At 44.9% G+C, this 14853-nt stretch overlaps 1 protein-coding gene across 3 annotated transcripts; it reads right to left on the bottom strand.

Annotated features, from left to right (window-relative positions):
* Positions 1–7401: 7401 nt before the first annotated feature.
* Positions 7402–13479, bottom strand: LOC118399740 (inhibitor of nuclear factor kappa-B kinase subunit epsilon-like). Of its 3 annotated transcripts, none has more exons than XM_035795993.2 (5): positions 13246–13479; positions 8790–9127; positions 8302–8455; positions 7742–8083; positions 7402–7464 (listed from the first exon to the last, which is right to left on the bottom strand). In XM_035795993.2, the coding sequence occupies exons 3-5, from the start codon at positions 8433–8435 to the stop codon at positions 7461–7463; spliced, it is 480 nt and encodes a 159-aa protein (XP_035651886.1). In that variant the 5' UTR covers positions 8436–8455; positions 8790–9127; positions 13246–13479; the 3' UTR covers positions 7402–7460. The 3 variants fall into 3 exon arrangements, with proteins under 3 accessions (XP_035651886.1, XP_035651887.1, XP_035651885.1); XM_035795994.2 differs by having other exon boundaries at positions 9015–9127; XM_035795992.2 differs by lacking the exons at positions 8790–9127; positions 13246–13479 and having other exon boundaries at positions 8302–8752.
* Between the last annotated feature and the right edge of the window lie 1374 nt (positions 13480–14853).

The raw sequence follows: 14853 nt of genomic DNA, 5'->3' as shown, positions 1-14853 counted from the left end.
TGAAGGGATGCGGTTTTATACACCTGTCAGCACTAATTTGAACGTATGCATGTCCATATACATATACACACACAAACACACATGTATATACACTGCTCAAAAAAATAAAGGGAACACTTAAACAACACAATGTAACTCCAAGTCAATCACACTTCTGTGAAATCAAACTGTCCACTTAGGAAGCAACACTGATTGACAATAAATGTCACATGCTGTTGTGCAAATGAAATACACAACAGGTGGAAATTATAGGCAATTAGCAAGACACCCCCAATAAAGGAGTGGTTCTGCAGCTGGGGACCACAGACCACTTCTCAGTTCCTATGCTTCCTGGCTGATGTTTTGGTCACTTTTGAATGCTGGCGGTGCTTTCACTCTAGTGGTAGCATGAGACGGGGTCTGCAACCCACACAAGTGGCTCAGGTAGTGCAGCTCATCCAGGATGGGACATCAATGAGAGCTGTGGCAAGAAGGTTTGCTGTGTCTGTCAGCGTAGTGTCCAGAGCATGGAGGCGCTACCAGGAGACAGGCCAGTACATCAGGAGACGTGGAGGAGGCCGTAGGAGGGTAACAACCCAGCAGCAGGACCGCTACCTCCGCCTTTGTGCAAGGAGGAGCAGGAGGAGCACTGTCAGAGCCCTGCAAAATGACCTCCAGCAGGCCACAAATGTGCATGTGTCTGCTCAAACGGTCAGAAACAGACTCCATGAGGGTGGTATGAGGGCCCGACGTCCACAGGTGGGGGGTTGTGCCAACACCGTGCAGGACGTTTGGCATTTGCCAGAGAACACCAAGATTGGCAAATTTGCCACTGGCGCCCTGTGCCCTTCACAGATGAAAGCAGGTTCATACTGAGCACATGTGACAGACGTGACAGAGTCTGGAGACGCCGTGGAGAACATTCTGCTGCCTGCAACATCCTCCAGCATGACTGGTTTGGCGGTGGGTCAGTCATGGTGTGGGGTGGCATTTCTGTGGGGGGCCGCACAGCCAGAGGTAGCCTGACTGCCATTAGGTACCGAGATGAGATCCTCAGACCCCTTGTGAGACCATATGCTGATGCGGTTGGCCCTGGGTTCCTCCTAATGCAAGACAATGCTAGACCTCATGTGGCTGGAGTGTGTCAGCAGTTCCTGCAAGAGGAAGGCATTGATGCTATGGACTGGCCCGCCCGTTCCCCAGACCTGAATCCAATTGAGCACATCTGGGACATCATGTCTCGCTCCATCCACCAACGCCACGTTGCACCACAGACTGTCCAGGAGTTGGATGCTTTAGTCCAGGTCTGGGAGGAGATCCCTCAGGATACCATCCGCCACCTCATCAGGAGCATGCCCAGGCATTGTAGGGAGGTCATACAGGCACGTGGAGGCCACACACAATACTGAGCCTAATTTTGACTTGTTTTAAGGACATTACATCAAAGTTGGATCAGCCTGTAGTGTGGTTTTCCACATTAATTTTGAGTGTGACTCCAAATCCAGACCTCCATGGGTTGATAAATTTGATTTCCATTGATAATTTGTGTGATTTTGTTGTCAGCACATTCAACTATGTAAAGAACAAAGTATTTAATAAGAATATTTAATTCATTCATATCTAGGATGTGTTATTTTAGTGTTCCCTTTATTTTTTTGAGCAGTGTATATATATATATATATTATGTAGTATTACGTAGTATCTGTCTTGACTTCATCAAACCGGGACAAGCTAGTTAATCTAGCTAACGCTTTCTCATCCTAACAACTCCATTCAGAATATTTAGTAGCAGCCTACCTATTGGCTGTTGGTCGTTGCATCCTTCAACTTTTAATTCCATCTGCTATTGACAAGGCATCTCCTAACTTTTGTCACACACGGAGGCTCTATGACTGTAACCTATTGCCGTTTTGATGACTTACGATTGGCCACTCTCGTGAAAGGCAAGGATCTCTCTCGTCTGTATGGGTTGACTTCCGGACAAGTCAGTTAACATTACACATACCTGAGACGTTATTTAAAATTCTGGATCCGGACCCGCTCGGGTCCCGGATCGGGTGCAGGTGGATCCGTGAAGACATATGATCCTTGAAATATTTACCACCAAATTCCAAGAATCTTCAAATAATATACAGTAAAGTCAACTTGGAAAATCATCAATCATCTGTTGAATAATAAAAAGGCAGCTATCTCAATTCAATGTCGGAAATAAGACAGCTATTGTTCCTAAAGCTTTGAAAATGGCCAAAATTATCCCACTCTTTTAATCTGCGGATCTAAGATATTTTACAAATTATGTCCAAATATCTGTACCACCATGTTTTTCTAAAATCCTAGAAATAATTTGTTTATCTGGAACCATTCAGAAAACTTTGCCATGCCTGAGTTGGCTTCATTTATTAGTGAATCAAATTTGTAGTCACTGGTAATGTCACGTTCTGACCTTTATTCCTTTGTTTTGTCTTTATTTAGTATGGTCAGGGCGTGAGTTGGGGTGGGCAGTCTGTTAATTTTTCTATTTCTATGTTTGGCCTGATATGGTTCTCAAATCAGAGGCAGCTGTCTATCGTTGTCCCTGATTGAGAACCATATTTAGGTAGCCTGTTTTCCTTTGTGTTTTGTGGGTGGCAATTTTCAGTCTTTGTGTGTCTGCACCAGATAGAACTGTTTCGGTTTTCACTTTGTTGTTTTGTTTTTGAAGTGTTCAGTTTCATTCAAAGAAAGATGAACACTTAAAACGCTGCACTTTGGTCCTCTCCTTCTTCCACCTCTGAATGCCGTTACAGGTAAGAATAATAAATGTTTTTATTTTTTTATTATTTTTTTAAAAGAGCCCGGAATCTCAATTGGTGTTCTTGTTGATGGATAGTTGTCCTGGAAATATATTCACTTTGTCTGCAGCAAAGTGGTTTAGTCCGTCGGTATCATCAGGACAAAACATGTGGTTTGGTTCACCAGGCTTGTTTTCTAACACGCTGACCACACCGCCCGTGTCGCATGCGCGCCAGTGCTGTAAAATAAATGTACACATGTTATTCCATCACTGCACCCACACTGCTCGAGCGCGTCTGCGTAACCAGGTGCTAAAATAGAACTTGGTTCTATTTGTGACGCTTGACCCACTGCAAGTCCCACCTCTCCCATCTCCTCATTGGTTTTTAGGAGCATATACCCACGTGGGTGATTGAAAGATGAACTGAGGTCCACACTCCAGTCAAGTTGGTGGTGGTAATGCACCAATGTTGCCAACCACCATATGAAGTTCACATAAGAAGCCTGAAGGAGGAGAGATTACTAGAAACAAACTAGGTTTACCCTTTTAAATGTGGATTAATTGTCCCAGTAGAGGACCTTGTGCATTTCAGGTAAAATAACATCCCAATGTTTATATCCCAGGACAAATTAGATACCAACAGCAAGCTAGCTAGCTAAATTACCATAAATGTTTAACGCTTTTCGACCTGTCCAGAAATGAATATAGTTGGTTCAGAGTTCATTTTGATATTCCAACCTAAGTGTCCTGATCGCGTCTGTTGCGGGTGGACAAAAATCAACATGCGTGTGATGGTGCACGCGTACGCAGTGTGGTCAGCATGTAACACTATAGTACAGCTTTATTTACCCATATCTCATTTACTGCAAAATTGTCTGGGACAGTACATATGGTTCCTACCTACAGTGGGGCAAAAAAGTATTTAGTCAGCCACCAAATGTGCAAGTTCTCCCACATAAAAAGATGAGAGGCCTGTAATATATCATAGGTACACTTCAACTATGACAGACAAAATGAGGGGAAAAAATCCAGAAAATACCATTGTTGGATTTTTAATGATTTTATTTGCAAATTATGGTGGAAAATAAGTATTTGGTCACCTACAAACAAGCAAGATTTCTGGCTCTCTGAATCTGCAATAGGTAAGCAGCTTGGTTTGAAGAAATCAACTGTGGGAGCAATTATTAGGAAATGGAAGACATACAAGACCACTGATAATCTCCCTCGATCTGGGGTTCCACGCAAGATCTCACCCTGTGGGGTCAAAATGATCACAAGAACGGTGAGCAAAAATCCCAGAACCACACAGGGGGACCTAGTGAATGACCTGCAGAGAGCTGGGACCAAAGTAACAAAGCCTACCATCAGTAACACACTATGCCGCCAGGGACTCAAATCCTGCAGTGCCAGACGTGTCCCCCTGCTTAAGCCAGTACATGTCCAGGCCCGTCTGAAGTTTTCTAGAGAGCATTTGGATGATCCAGAAGAAGATTGGAATGTCATATGGTCAGATCAAACCAAAATAGAACATTTTGGTAAAAACTCAACTCGTCGTGTTTGGAGGAAAAAGAATGCTGAGTTGCATCCAAAGAACACCATACCTACTGTGAAGGACGGGGTGGAAACATCATGCTTTGGGGCTGTTTTTCTGCAAAGGGACCAGGACGACTGCTCCGTGTAAAGGAAGGAATGAATGGGCCCATGTATCGTAAGATTTTGAGTGAAAACCTCCTTCCATCAGCAAGGGCATTGAAGATGAAACGTGGCTTGGTCTTTCAGCATGACAATGATCCCAAACACACCGCCCGGGCAACGAAGGAGTGGCTTTGTAAGAAGCATTTCAAGGTCCTGGAGTGGCCTAGCCAGTCTCCAGATCTCAACCCCATAGAAAATCTTTGGAGGGAGTTGAAAGTCCATGTTGCCCAGCAACAGCCCCAAAACGTCACTGCTCTGGAGGAGATCTGCATGGAGGAATGGGCCAAAATACCAGCAACAGTGTGTGAAAACCTTGTGAAGACTTACAGAAAACGTTTGACCTCTGTCATTGCCAACAAAGGGTATATAACAAAGTATTGAGAAGTATTTGGTCAATAACAAAAGTTTATTTTCCACCATAATTTGCAAATAAATTCATTAAAAATCATACAATTTGATTTTCTGGATTTTTTTCTCATTTTGTCTGTCATAGTTGAAGTGTACCTATGATGAAAATGACAGGCCTCTATAATCTTTTTAAGTGGGAGAACTTGCACAATTGGTGGCTGACTAAATGCCTTTTTGCCCCACTGTATATATATACACACACACACCCATACATACATAAACACACATACACAGTTTAAGTCGGAGGTTTACATGCACTTCGGTTCGAGTCATTCAAATTTGTTTTTCAACCACTCCACAAATGTATTGTTCACAAACTATAGTTTTGGCAAGTCTGTTAGGACATCTACTTTGTGCATCTACGTTGTGCATAATTTTTCCAACAATTGTTTATAGACAGATTATTTCACAATCACAATTCCAGTGGGTCAGAAGTTTACATACAGTTGACTGACAGCTTGGAACATTCCAGAAAATGAGGTCATGGCTTTAGAAACTTCTGATAGGCTAATTGACATCACTTGAGTCAATTGGAGGTGTACCTGTGGATGTATTTCAAGGCCAACCTTCAAACTCAGTGCCTCTTTGCTTGACATCATGGGAAAATCAAAAGAAACCAGCCAAGACCTCAGAAAGAATTGTCGACCTCCACAAGTCTGGTTCATCCTTGGGAGCAATTTCCAAATGCCTGAAGATACCACGTTCATCTGTACAAACAATAGTACATAAGTGTAAACACCACAGGACCACGCAGCCATCATACCGCTCAGGAAGGAGACGCGTTCTGCCTCCTAGAGATTAACGTACTTTGGTGCGAAAAGTGCAAATCAATCCCAGAACAACAGCAAAGGACCTTGTGAAGATGCTGGAGGAAACAGGTACAAAGTATCTATATCCACAGTAAAACAAGTCCTATAACGACATAACCTGAAAGGCCGCTCAGCAAGGAAGAAGCCACTGCTCCTAAACCGCCATAAAAAAAGTCAGACTACGGTTTGCAACTGCACATGGGGACAAAGATCACACTTTTTGTAGAAATGTCCTCTGGTCTGATGAAACAAATTGAACTGTTTGGCCATAATGACCAATGTTATGTTTGGAGGAAAAAGGGGGAGACTTGCAAGCCGAAGAACACCATCCCAACCGTGAAGCACGGGGGTGGCAGCATCATGTTGTGAGGGAGCTTTGCTGCAGGAGGGACTGGTGCACTTCACAAAATAGATGGCATCATGAGGACGGAAAATGATGTGGATATATTGAAGCAACATCTCAAGACATCAGTCAAGAAATTAAAGCTTGCTCGCAAATGGGTATTCCAAATGGACAATGATCCCAAGCATACTTCCAAAGTTGTGGCAAATGGCTTAAGGACAACAAAGTCAAGGTATTGGTATGGCCATCACAAAGCCCTGACCTCAATCCTATAGAACATTTGTGGGCAGAACTGAAAAAGCGTGTGCGAGCAAGGAGGCCGACAAACCTGACTCAGTTACACCAGCACTGTCAGGAGGAATGGGCCAAAATTCACCCAACTTATTATGGGAAGGCTGTGGAAGGCTACCCATAACGTTTGACCCAAGTTAAACAATTTAAAGGCAATGTTACCAAATGCTAATTGAGTGTATGTAAACTTCTGACCCACTGGGAATGTGATGAAATAAATAAAAGCTGAAATAAATCATTCTCTCTACTATTATACTGACATTTCACATTCTTAAAATAAAGTAGTGATCCTAACTGACCTAAGACAGGGAATTTTATTTTTACTAGGATTAAATGTCAGGAATTGTGAAACTGAGTTTAAATGTATTTGGCTAAGGTGTATGTAAACTTCCGACTTCAACTGTTTAAAATAAAAATATTTGTTTAACACTTATTTTGTAACTACATGATTCCATATGGGTTATTTCATAGTTTTGATGTCTTCATTATTATTGTACAATGTAGAAAATAGTCAAAATAAAGAAAAACCCTGGAATGAGTAAGTGTGTCCAAACTTTTGACTGGTACTGTATGTAAACTCAATAGTGTTTTGTATTTTTGTAAATTAGCAAACATTTCTAAAAACCTGTTTTTGCACTGTTATGAGATTTAAAAAAAAAATACATTTTAGAATAAGGCTGTAATGTGGAAAAAGTAAAGGGGTCTGAATTACATTCCAAAGGCACTGTACATATACAGTGAGGGGAAAAAAGTATTTGATCCCCTGCTGACTTTGTACGTTTGCCTACAACCGGTTTAGGTGTTCATTCGCAATGTTACAATGCCTGAGATTGTACATGTTGGTATGCGACCGTGTGTCTTGTCACTCAGTGTATGTAGTCTGTGCTCAGAGCTGTGGCAGGACTGCAGTCTCGTGTTGACCGTGCTGATTACCAAGCATCACGTCGCCACACTCCCTACGCACCGTGTGTGTGTGTGTGTGTGTGTGTGTGTGTGTGTGTGTGTGTGTGTGTGTGTGTGTGTGTGTGTGTGTGTGTGTGTGTGTGTGTGTGTGTGTGTGTGTGTGTGTGTGTGTGTGTGTGTGTGTGTGTGTGTGTGTGTACCTCTCTGCCTGTGTGTAAGGAATGCATTATCATCAGGTACTGCTGGACCACTCCTACGATCACCTAGACAGAGGAGAAAAGAAAGAAAGAGAGGGAGGAGAGGATGAGAATGGGGGAGAAAAAAAAGGGGGGGGGGTTGATTAACAAGAGTGATTTATTTACTAACTAGAAAACCACCACAGTCAACAGATCATTCAGGGAGTTTTAACTGTCTCTTCCAGTTGGTCAAACACTGCTGGATCCTATGATTGGCCTGTGTGTGAAGTGAAAGAGCAGGTGGGTGTGAGTGAAGACTGGCGTGTGTGTGTGTGTGTGGTGTGTGGTGTGTGTGTATACTCACGTGTTGTGGTGGTGAATGTATATGCGGTGAGCTGCGGCCTGTTGCAGGCAGAGCAGATGGACCGAGACTCTCTGTAGTATGTCTGTGGTGGCAAAAAATAACTGGCCAAATGCCCAACACTTCTCCTGGTCTGCCTCCAGTATCCCAGCTAACACTGGCACCACCAGTTGACCACTCAGACCCCTACACACAGAGGGGAGGGGGGAGAAGAAGTGGAAGAGTGAGAGGTACCGACAGAGCTGGCAGCTCTGTGGCAGGCGGTAACTCCACTCTATAGGGCCGTCGTCAACCCTCTGGACTCCAGCAATGGCCCCAACCGGCTTCTCTGTGGTGATCTTATACCTGCACGGCACCGACAGGGGGAGAGTGGGAGCAGAGGAGAAGGAAGACACCAGCGTTTTATTGTCCTGTCCTGTTTCATCTGGTGTTGTGTTTTGATGAATCCCAAATCAATAAAATGGCAATAACTTGTTCATTTCAATGTAATTCCAGGTTGCACATCGTAATTACACACACACCAACTGTTGGAGCTATGAAACACACAACACACACAGACTTACATGGTGGGCTTGTTCTTGCGGGGTCCTCCGTAGGGTGTGAAGGGTGAAGTACTGGCGGCAGCGTGGTAAAACGTCACTCCAATACTCCACAGGTCAGCACTCACACCATAGGCCTTCTGCTGAGGTTTCCACATCACTGCACACTCATATATGTCTGGGTGCCACACACACACACACACACACACGCTAAATACCATAACCTGTCCTACCTTATGTTATCTGCTGAGGTTTAGGAAACACTGCACGCTCAGACAGGTCTGAGACAACATTCAAAGTAATCTCTCCTCTCCGTCCCGTTGTTCTTGTCTATAACTGCCCTGTGCTTTGTCATGTACTTGTACATGTTATGTGGACCTCAGGAAGAGTAGCTGCAGCATGTGCAGTAGCTAATGGGGATCCTAATAAACTAAGCTGTCGCTTACCTTTCCCCTCTTCTCCCCATAGCCTCCCCGTTTTTCTCTCCACCACCACCCCTCTCTCTCTCTCACCACGTATTCCTCTGTCCCGTAGAGGGAGACAAACTTCTCATCGTTCTCTGGCCGCTCCAAATTCTGTTAGCTTATAGATGGACCTCCCGTCCTCTCCCACTTGACCAATGATGTTCCCAGGCTTAATATCCCGATGCACCACCCTGTTCTCACGCAGATGGTTCATCCCGTGCACTAGAAGAAATAGGATGCATGGTTCATCCAAATGATTGGGGGGAGGCACACCTTCTCATCCCCCGGCTCCTAACGCCGAAGGCGTTCTCTGGCTCCACCAGCAGACTGGGCAGACTGCCTCCTGAACAATACTCCATCACCAACACCCTCGGTTTACTCCTCAGCTACAGACAGAGAGAGAGGGGGGGGGGGGGGCATGACTAATCAGGTTTGATGAAGGTAAAAAACTGTTTGTTGCGAAATAGGAAGCAGATTCTAGATTTAATTTTGGATTAGAGATGCTTAATGTGAGTCTGGAAGGAGAGTTAACAGTCTAGCCAGACACCTAGGTATTTGTAGATGTCCACATATTCTAAGTCAGAACCGTCCAGAGTAGTGATGCTGGACGGGCGGGCGGGCAGGTGCTGGTAGCGACCGGTTAAAGAGCATGCATTTAGTTTTACTTGCATTTAAGAGCAGTCGGAGACCACGGAAGGAGAGTTGTATGGCATTGAAGCTCGTCTGGAGGTTAGTTAACACAGTGTCCAAGAAGGGCCAGAAGTATACAGAATGGTGTCGTCTGCGTAGAGGTGGATCAGAGAATCACCAGCAGCAAGAGCGACATCATTGATATATACAGAGTAAAGAGTCGTCCGAGAATAGAACCCTGTGACACCCCCATAGAGACTGGGGGATGCTTGGGCAAATTGCTGTGGGGGGTGCAGGGCTGTTGATCGGGATGGGGGTAGCCAGGTGGAAAGCAAGGCCAGTCGTAGAGAAATGCTTATTGAAATTCTCAATCGTCATGGATTTATTGGTGGTGACATTGTTTCCTAGCCTCAGTGCAGTGGGCAGCTGGGAGGAGGTGCTGTTATTGGACTTTACAGTGTCCCAGAACTTTTTGAAGTTTCTGTTTGAAAAAGCTAGCCTTTGCTTTCCGAACTGCCTGTGTATATTGGTTCCTAACTTCTGTGGCATATAAAGAAGCTGATTAAACAGCATGATTATTACACAGGTGCACCTTGTGCTGGCGACAATAAAGGGTCACTCTAAAATGTGCAGTTTTGTCACACAACACAATGTCACAGATCTCTCAAGTTTTGGTGAAGCTTGCAATTGGCACGCTGACTGCAGGAATGTCCACCAGAGCTGTTGCCAGAGAAACACCGATGTTTTAGAGAATTTGGCAATACATTCAACCACCCTCACCGCAGACCATGAGTATGGTGTTGTGTGGGCTAGCGGTTTGCGGATGTCAACGTTGTGAACAGAGTGCCCCATGGTGGCGGTAGGGTTATGGTATGGCCAGCATAAGCTACTGACAACAAACAGTTGCTTTTTATCGATGGCAATTTGAATGCACAGAGATCCCAAGGCCCATTGTCATCCCATTCATCCCCCACCATCACCTCATGTTTCAGCATGATAATGCACGGCCCCATGTCGCAAGGATCTTTACACAATTCCTGGATGCTGAAAATGTCCCAGTTCTTCCATGGCCTGCATACTCACCAGACATGTCACCCATCGAGCATGTTAGTGATGCTCTGGATCGACGTGTACGACAGCGTGTTCCAGTTCCCGCCAAGTTCGCGGCCTGTGAGTGTCGGCAATAAAAGAGGAAAGCCACAACTTGAGAGGAAGAGCTCTAGTGGATGTTCAAAGGTTGCCAACAACAAGGGGTGGAGTGAGAGGAGACAGCCCGTCAATTATGTTACCCTTCCAAGGACCGGTTACTGACAAAGTGACCATAGGATATACGAGTTATTAGGGGAGGGCTTATGTACCGAAGCCTTGAAGATATTAGAACTGCCAGAAGTATGGGCATGTGGCAACAGCCTGTAAAGAGAAAAGGTGCCAGGTGTGGAGGGGAGCATGAGTATGGGAAGTGTGGGGATGGTGAACAACCTACGCGCTGCAGCTGTGTGGGTGCTCATAGCGTGGCATCTAGTGGGTGTGAGGCAAGGAAGCAGGTTGCAAAGTGGGATCAGTTTAAAGAGCTGAGTGAGGTGATGGCTCGGGTGGATATGAGATGGGATGTGGATAGTATGAATAACTGGGTGAGAACCACGTTAGTGGGAGCAGCTACTGAGGTTATACCTTAAGAGTTCAGGGAGGAAGAGGAGGAAACAGTCCCGTGCTGGACGGAGGAGTGTGGGACAATACTTCCTGGAGAGCAGGGGGCTAGTATCGCCACATCAGAGTGGGTTCAGGAAGGGTAGGAGAACTATGGACCCAGTGCTCTGCTTGGAAGCAGAGGTCAGGAAGACTCAGGTGAACAAGGAGACTGTTGTAGCTGTCTTTTTTGATGTGGAGAAGCCGTATGATATGATGTGGAAGGAGGGGTCGTTAATCAAGCTTGATATTATGGCGGTAGGAGGAAGAACGTACAACTGGCTAAAGGATTTCCTGTTTGGAAGGTCTATCCAAGTGAGGGTGGGGAAGTCTCTCTCAGGCAGCTACCTGGTGGATAACGGTACACCGCAGGGAAGCGTGATTAGTCCTCTGTTGTTCTCAATCATGATCAATTATGTTTACTCTAAGGTACGGCCGGACATTGGGAGGTCGTTATTTGCAGATGGCAAATGTGCCATTACATAGTCAGGAAGGTACAGGAAGCAATTAATGAGGTAGAGTGGCAGGCATTAATGTGGGGGTTCAGGTTCTCTGTAGAGAACTCAGTGTTCTTTACCAGGAGGAAGATGGGAGATGAGGTATGCTTGAGGTTATATGGGAGAAACTTTGAGAGGGTGGACACGAGTTTTGGGTGGGTGGGTAATACCTAGGTGAGGGAGATGGGACTGCATGGAAGGGAGTTTAGTCAGATGGTACAAAAGATCCAAGGACAGGACCTACTGGGTCAGGATTTCTAGTGCAGGAACATGGGGTGGCAGTCAGGAAACGTATTACAGATCATCTGGCTGTATATACGGCAGAGCTGATGGCCATTCTGTTGGCCTTGCAGAGGGTAAAGGATGTAGTTACTTGCTCTAATTCATGTGCAGTGTTGATGAGTCTCCAGTCCTTTAGGTCACGTAGCAGATCAGACCTGCTTGATAAGATGCTACAAACCCATGGCAGGATGAGACAGATGGGTATACAGATAAGATTTACTTGGGTCCATGTCCATGTGGGGGTGGAGGGGAATGAGGCAGCTGATATACTGGCTAAACAAGCACTTAGTAGTGGGAATGTTGATGTTGTAGTTTTAATGAGCAAGGCAGAGGCAAAAAGCCTGATATGGACAGTGATGGTGCAGAGATAGCAGGAACAGTGGAATAGAGATATTAAGGGCAGGCATTTATTTCAAGTACAGAGGAAAGTTGGGGAGGATGGCAGGAAGGGACATAAGAGGGGAGATAATTTTTTTACAAGATTAAGGGTGGGATACAGCCAGTAGATGAAGGGTGGGACACAGCCAGTAGATTAAGGGTGGGACACAGCCAGTAGATTAAGGGTGGGACACAGCCAGTAGATTAAGGGTGGGACACAGCCAGTAGATTAAGGGTGGGACACAGCCAGTAGATTAAGGGTGGGACACAGCCAGTAGATTAAGGGTGGGACACAGCCAGTAGATTAAGGGTGGGACACAGCCAGTAGATTAAGGGTGGGACACAGCCAGTAGATTAAGGGTGGGACACAGCCAGTAGATTAAGGGTGGGACACAGCCAGTAGATTAAGGGTGGGACACAGCCAGTAGATTAAGGGTGGGACACAGCCAGTAGATTAAGGGTGGGACACAGCCAGTAGATTAAGACCTTAAATGTGATAGGAAAGCATCCAACAGGAAAGTGTGATTATTGACAGGAAACAGAGACTGTGGAGCATGTATTGCTGCAGTGTGGAGAGTAAAGAGAGGGAAAGAGAGGCTGACATCTAGTATGAGGGAGAATGAGATACAGGAAATGAGTTCAGAGTATATTGAGTAGAACGTAATTGAATGTAGTCCCAAATATGTTATCTTTAAGAGCAACAGGCCTGGCAGGTAGTTTGAGGCATCACTACAGACACCTTGGTTTCGAAAGGCTGATTGTGAGTCCCATAGGGCGCAGCACAATTGGCCCAGCGTCGTCCGGGTTTGGCCGGTGTAGGCCGTCATTGTAAATAAGAATTTGTTCTTAACGGACTTGCCTAGTTAAATAAATGTTCAATTTTTTTTTTTTTAAATGTCTCCCTGTCTCTGGCCCACACTCCAGTACAATAGGTGGTAATGTACCATAACAATGGATGCCAAGCGCCTATAAACCCCACCGAAGAAGTGTTAACTGCAATATTTTTTGTAAGGGGGAGTTTGGAGTCCTACCTTGTTGCGGGCCTTATAGATGCTGGCGGTGGTACCCTGCCCAAGCACATCTTCCAGTGACCACAGGTAGTTAGTTGGCTGTGCTCACCATCATTTTCTCTGTCCTTTTTGGAGGGGTCTGGTTGGCTGAGGTATGGAATGTAGGCTGTGTCAAGAACAGAAACACGTTCTCTTCAGAATGAACCCCATTGACAGGAAATCAAGAATGCAGTCAGAGGAAATGTGGACTTCGCTGCTGTCTGAAAGGTAAACAAGTGAACGAAGTTCTCAAATTGTCGAGTGAATAGAGAGACTACCGGTTACATTACATGATACATACAACTGGCCAGAATCATACGTCTACGGTACCGTTGATACACATCTGATGCAGCCGAGGATGCAATGTAAAAACGTTCTCATACGGGACCGTTGGACTAGTAACCGGAAGGTTGCGAGTTCAAACCCCCGAGCTGACAAGGTACAAATCTGTCGTTCTGCCCCTGAACAGGCAGTTAACCCACTGTTCCCAGGCCGTCATTGAAAATAAGAATGTGTTCTTAACTGACTTGCCTGGTTAAAAAAAGGTAAAATAAATAAAAAATGTGATGGGATTTCTGACAGGGCGTTGTTAAACACAGCAAATAGACCCATACAACTATTTTCTACACAACACTGCAGACAATAGTCAAATACATCTTTGAAAACGGATTGGAAAGTATTGCCAATTTTGTCCCTCCCCCCAAAAAGTATCTATTAATTGAATAAAAGTATCCTACCAACGTTATTCGATTGCACACTCGGATTTCTCTGACGTTTCCCAACAAATCCGATGGCAATTCCCAATGTATTCTCCGTCACTGAATGGGGTTATCTTTGAAGATTTACTCTGCCCAAAATCTGTCCATAAAAATGAGTTGAATCGTTTTGGTATGGAGATCAATGACAGAGGGTCGAATTTGCTTGACAATTTTTTTTTTTAATTGCTTATTTTACATAAGTTTCGTAATGGTTAGGTTGTTATGAGTGCACTGATATAAGTGAACGAAACCAACTCAATTGTTGTACCTGCTGTTCAGGCGCGTACCTGCCCTTTCATTGTCTAGAATGGTCCCACCACTTCCCTGCCTTCCACCTTTGAGGACATGTATGTATATTGTTAGAGCGATCACTCGACTATCTTATCAATATAATGGATACCCTTCGATTCTATGAAAGTTTCGGTGCAGTGCTGTAACGTCCGAATTTTGAACCAGCCAGCTTCAAAGGTAGGCTCTGGTGACATCTAGTGGTTGATATTGCCTACTACATCGCTCTATACAGTCGGGTTGCCTCCCACAAAGCTCATTGGTCTTGATTTCACATGGCCTACTGTAATTTATTGGAAACTTCCATTTTGAAAATCCAGGTTTTGACGATGTAAAGATAATAATATTCATATTGATTATGATGTCCAGGTCTGGACTATTAGAGAGAACTGTGAGGGGTGTTCCTTGAGGTTTCCTACACTAAATGATCTCCTGACCCCTTAATGAACATATGTTCATATATCTATGGTAGGACGTCTCTGATGGAGGGGACAACCATCTCTTCGTCGACACGGGCGCCGTGTTTGCTCCCTCTCTCCGTAAT

The sequence above is a fragment of the Oncorhynchus keta genome, chromosome 21 (assembly GCF_023373465.1).
Source record: "Oncorhynchus keta strain PuntledgeMale-10-30-2019 chromosome 21, Oket_V2, whole genome shotgun sequence".
NCBI classification, from domain to species: Eukaryota; Metazoa; Chordata; class Actinopteri; order Salmoniformes; family Salmonidae; genus Oncorhynchus; species Oncorhynchus keta.
The sequence above is the reverse complement of the archived record's forward strand: the minus strand, read 5'-3'. Positions and strand labels throughout refer to the sequence as shown.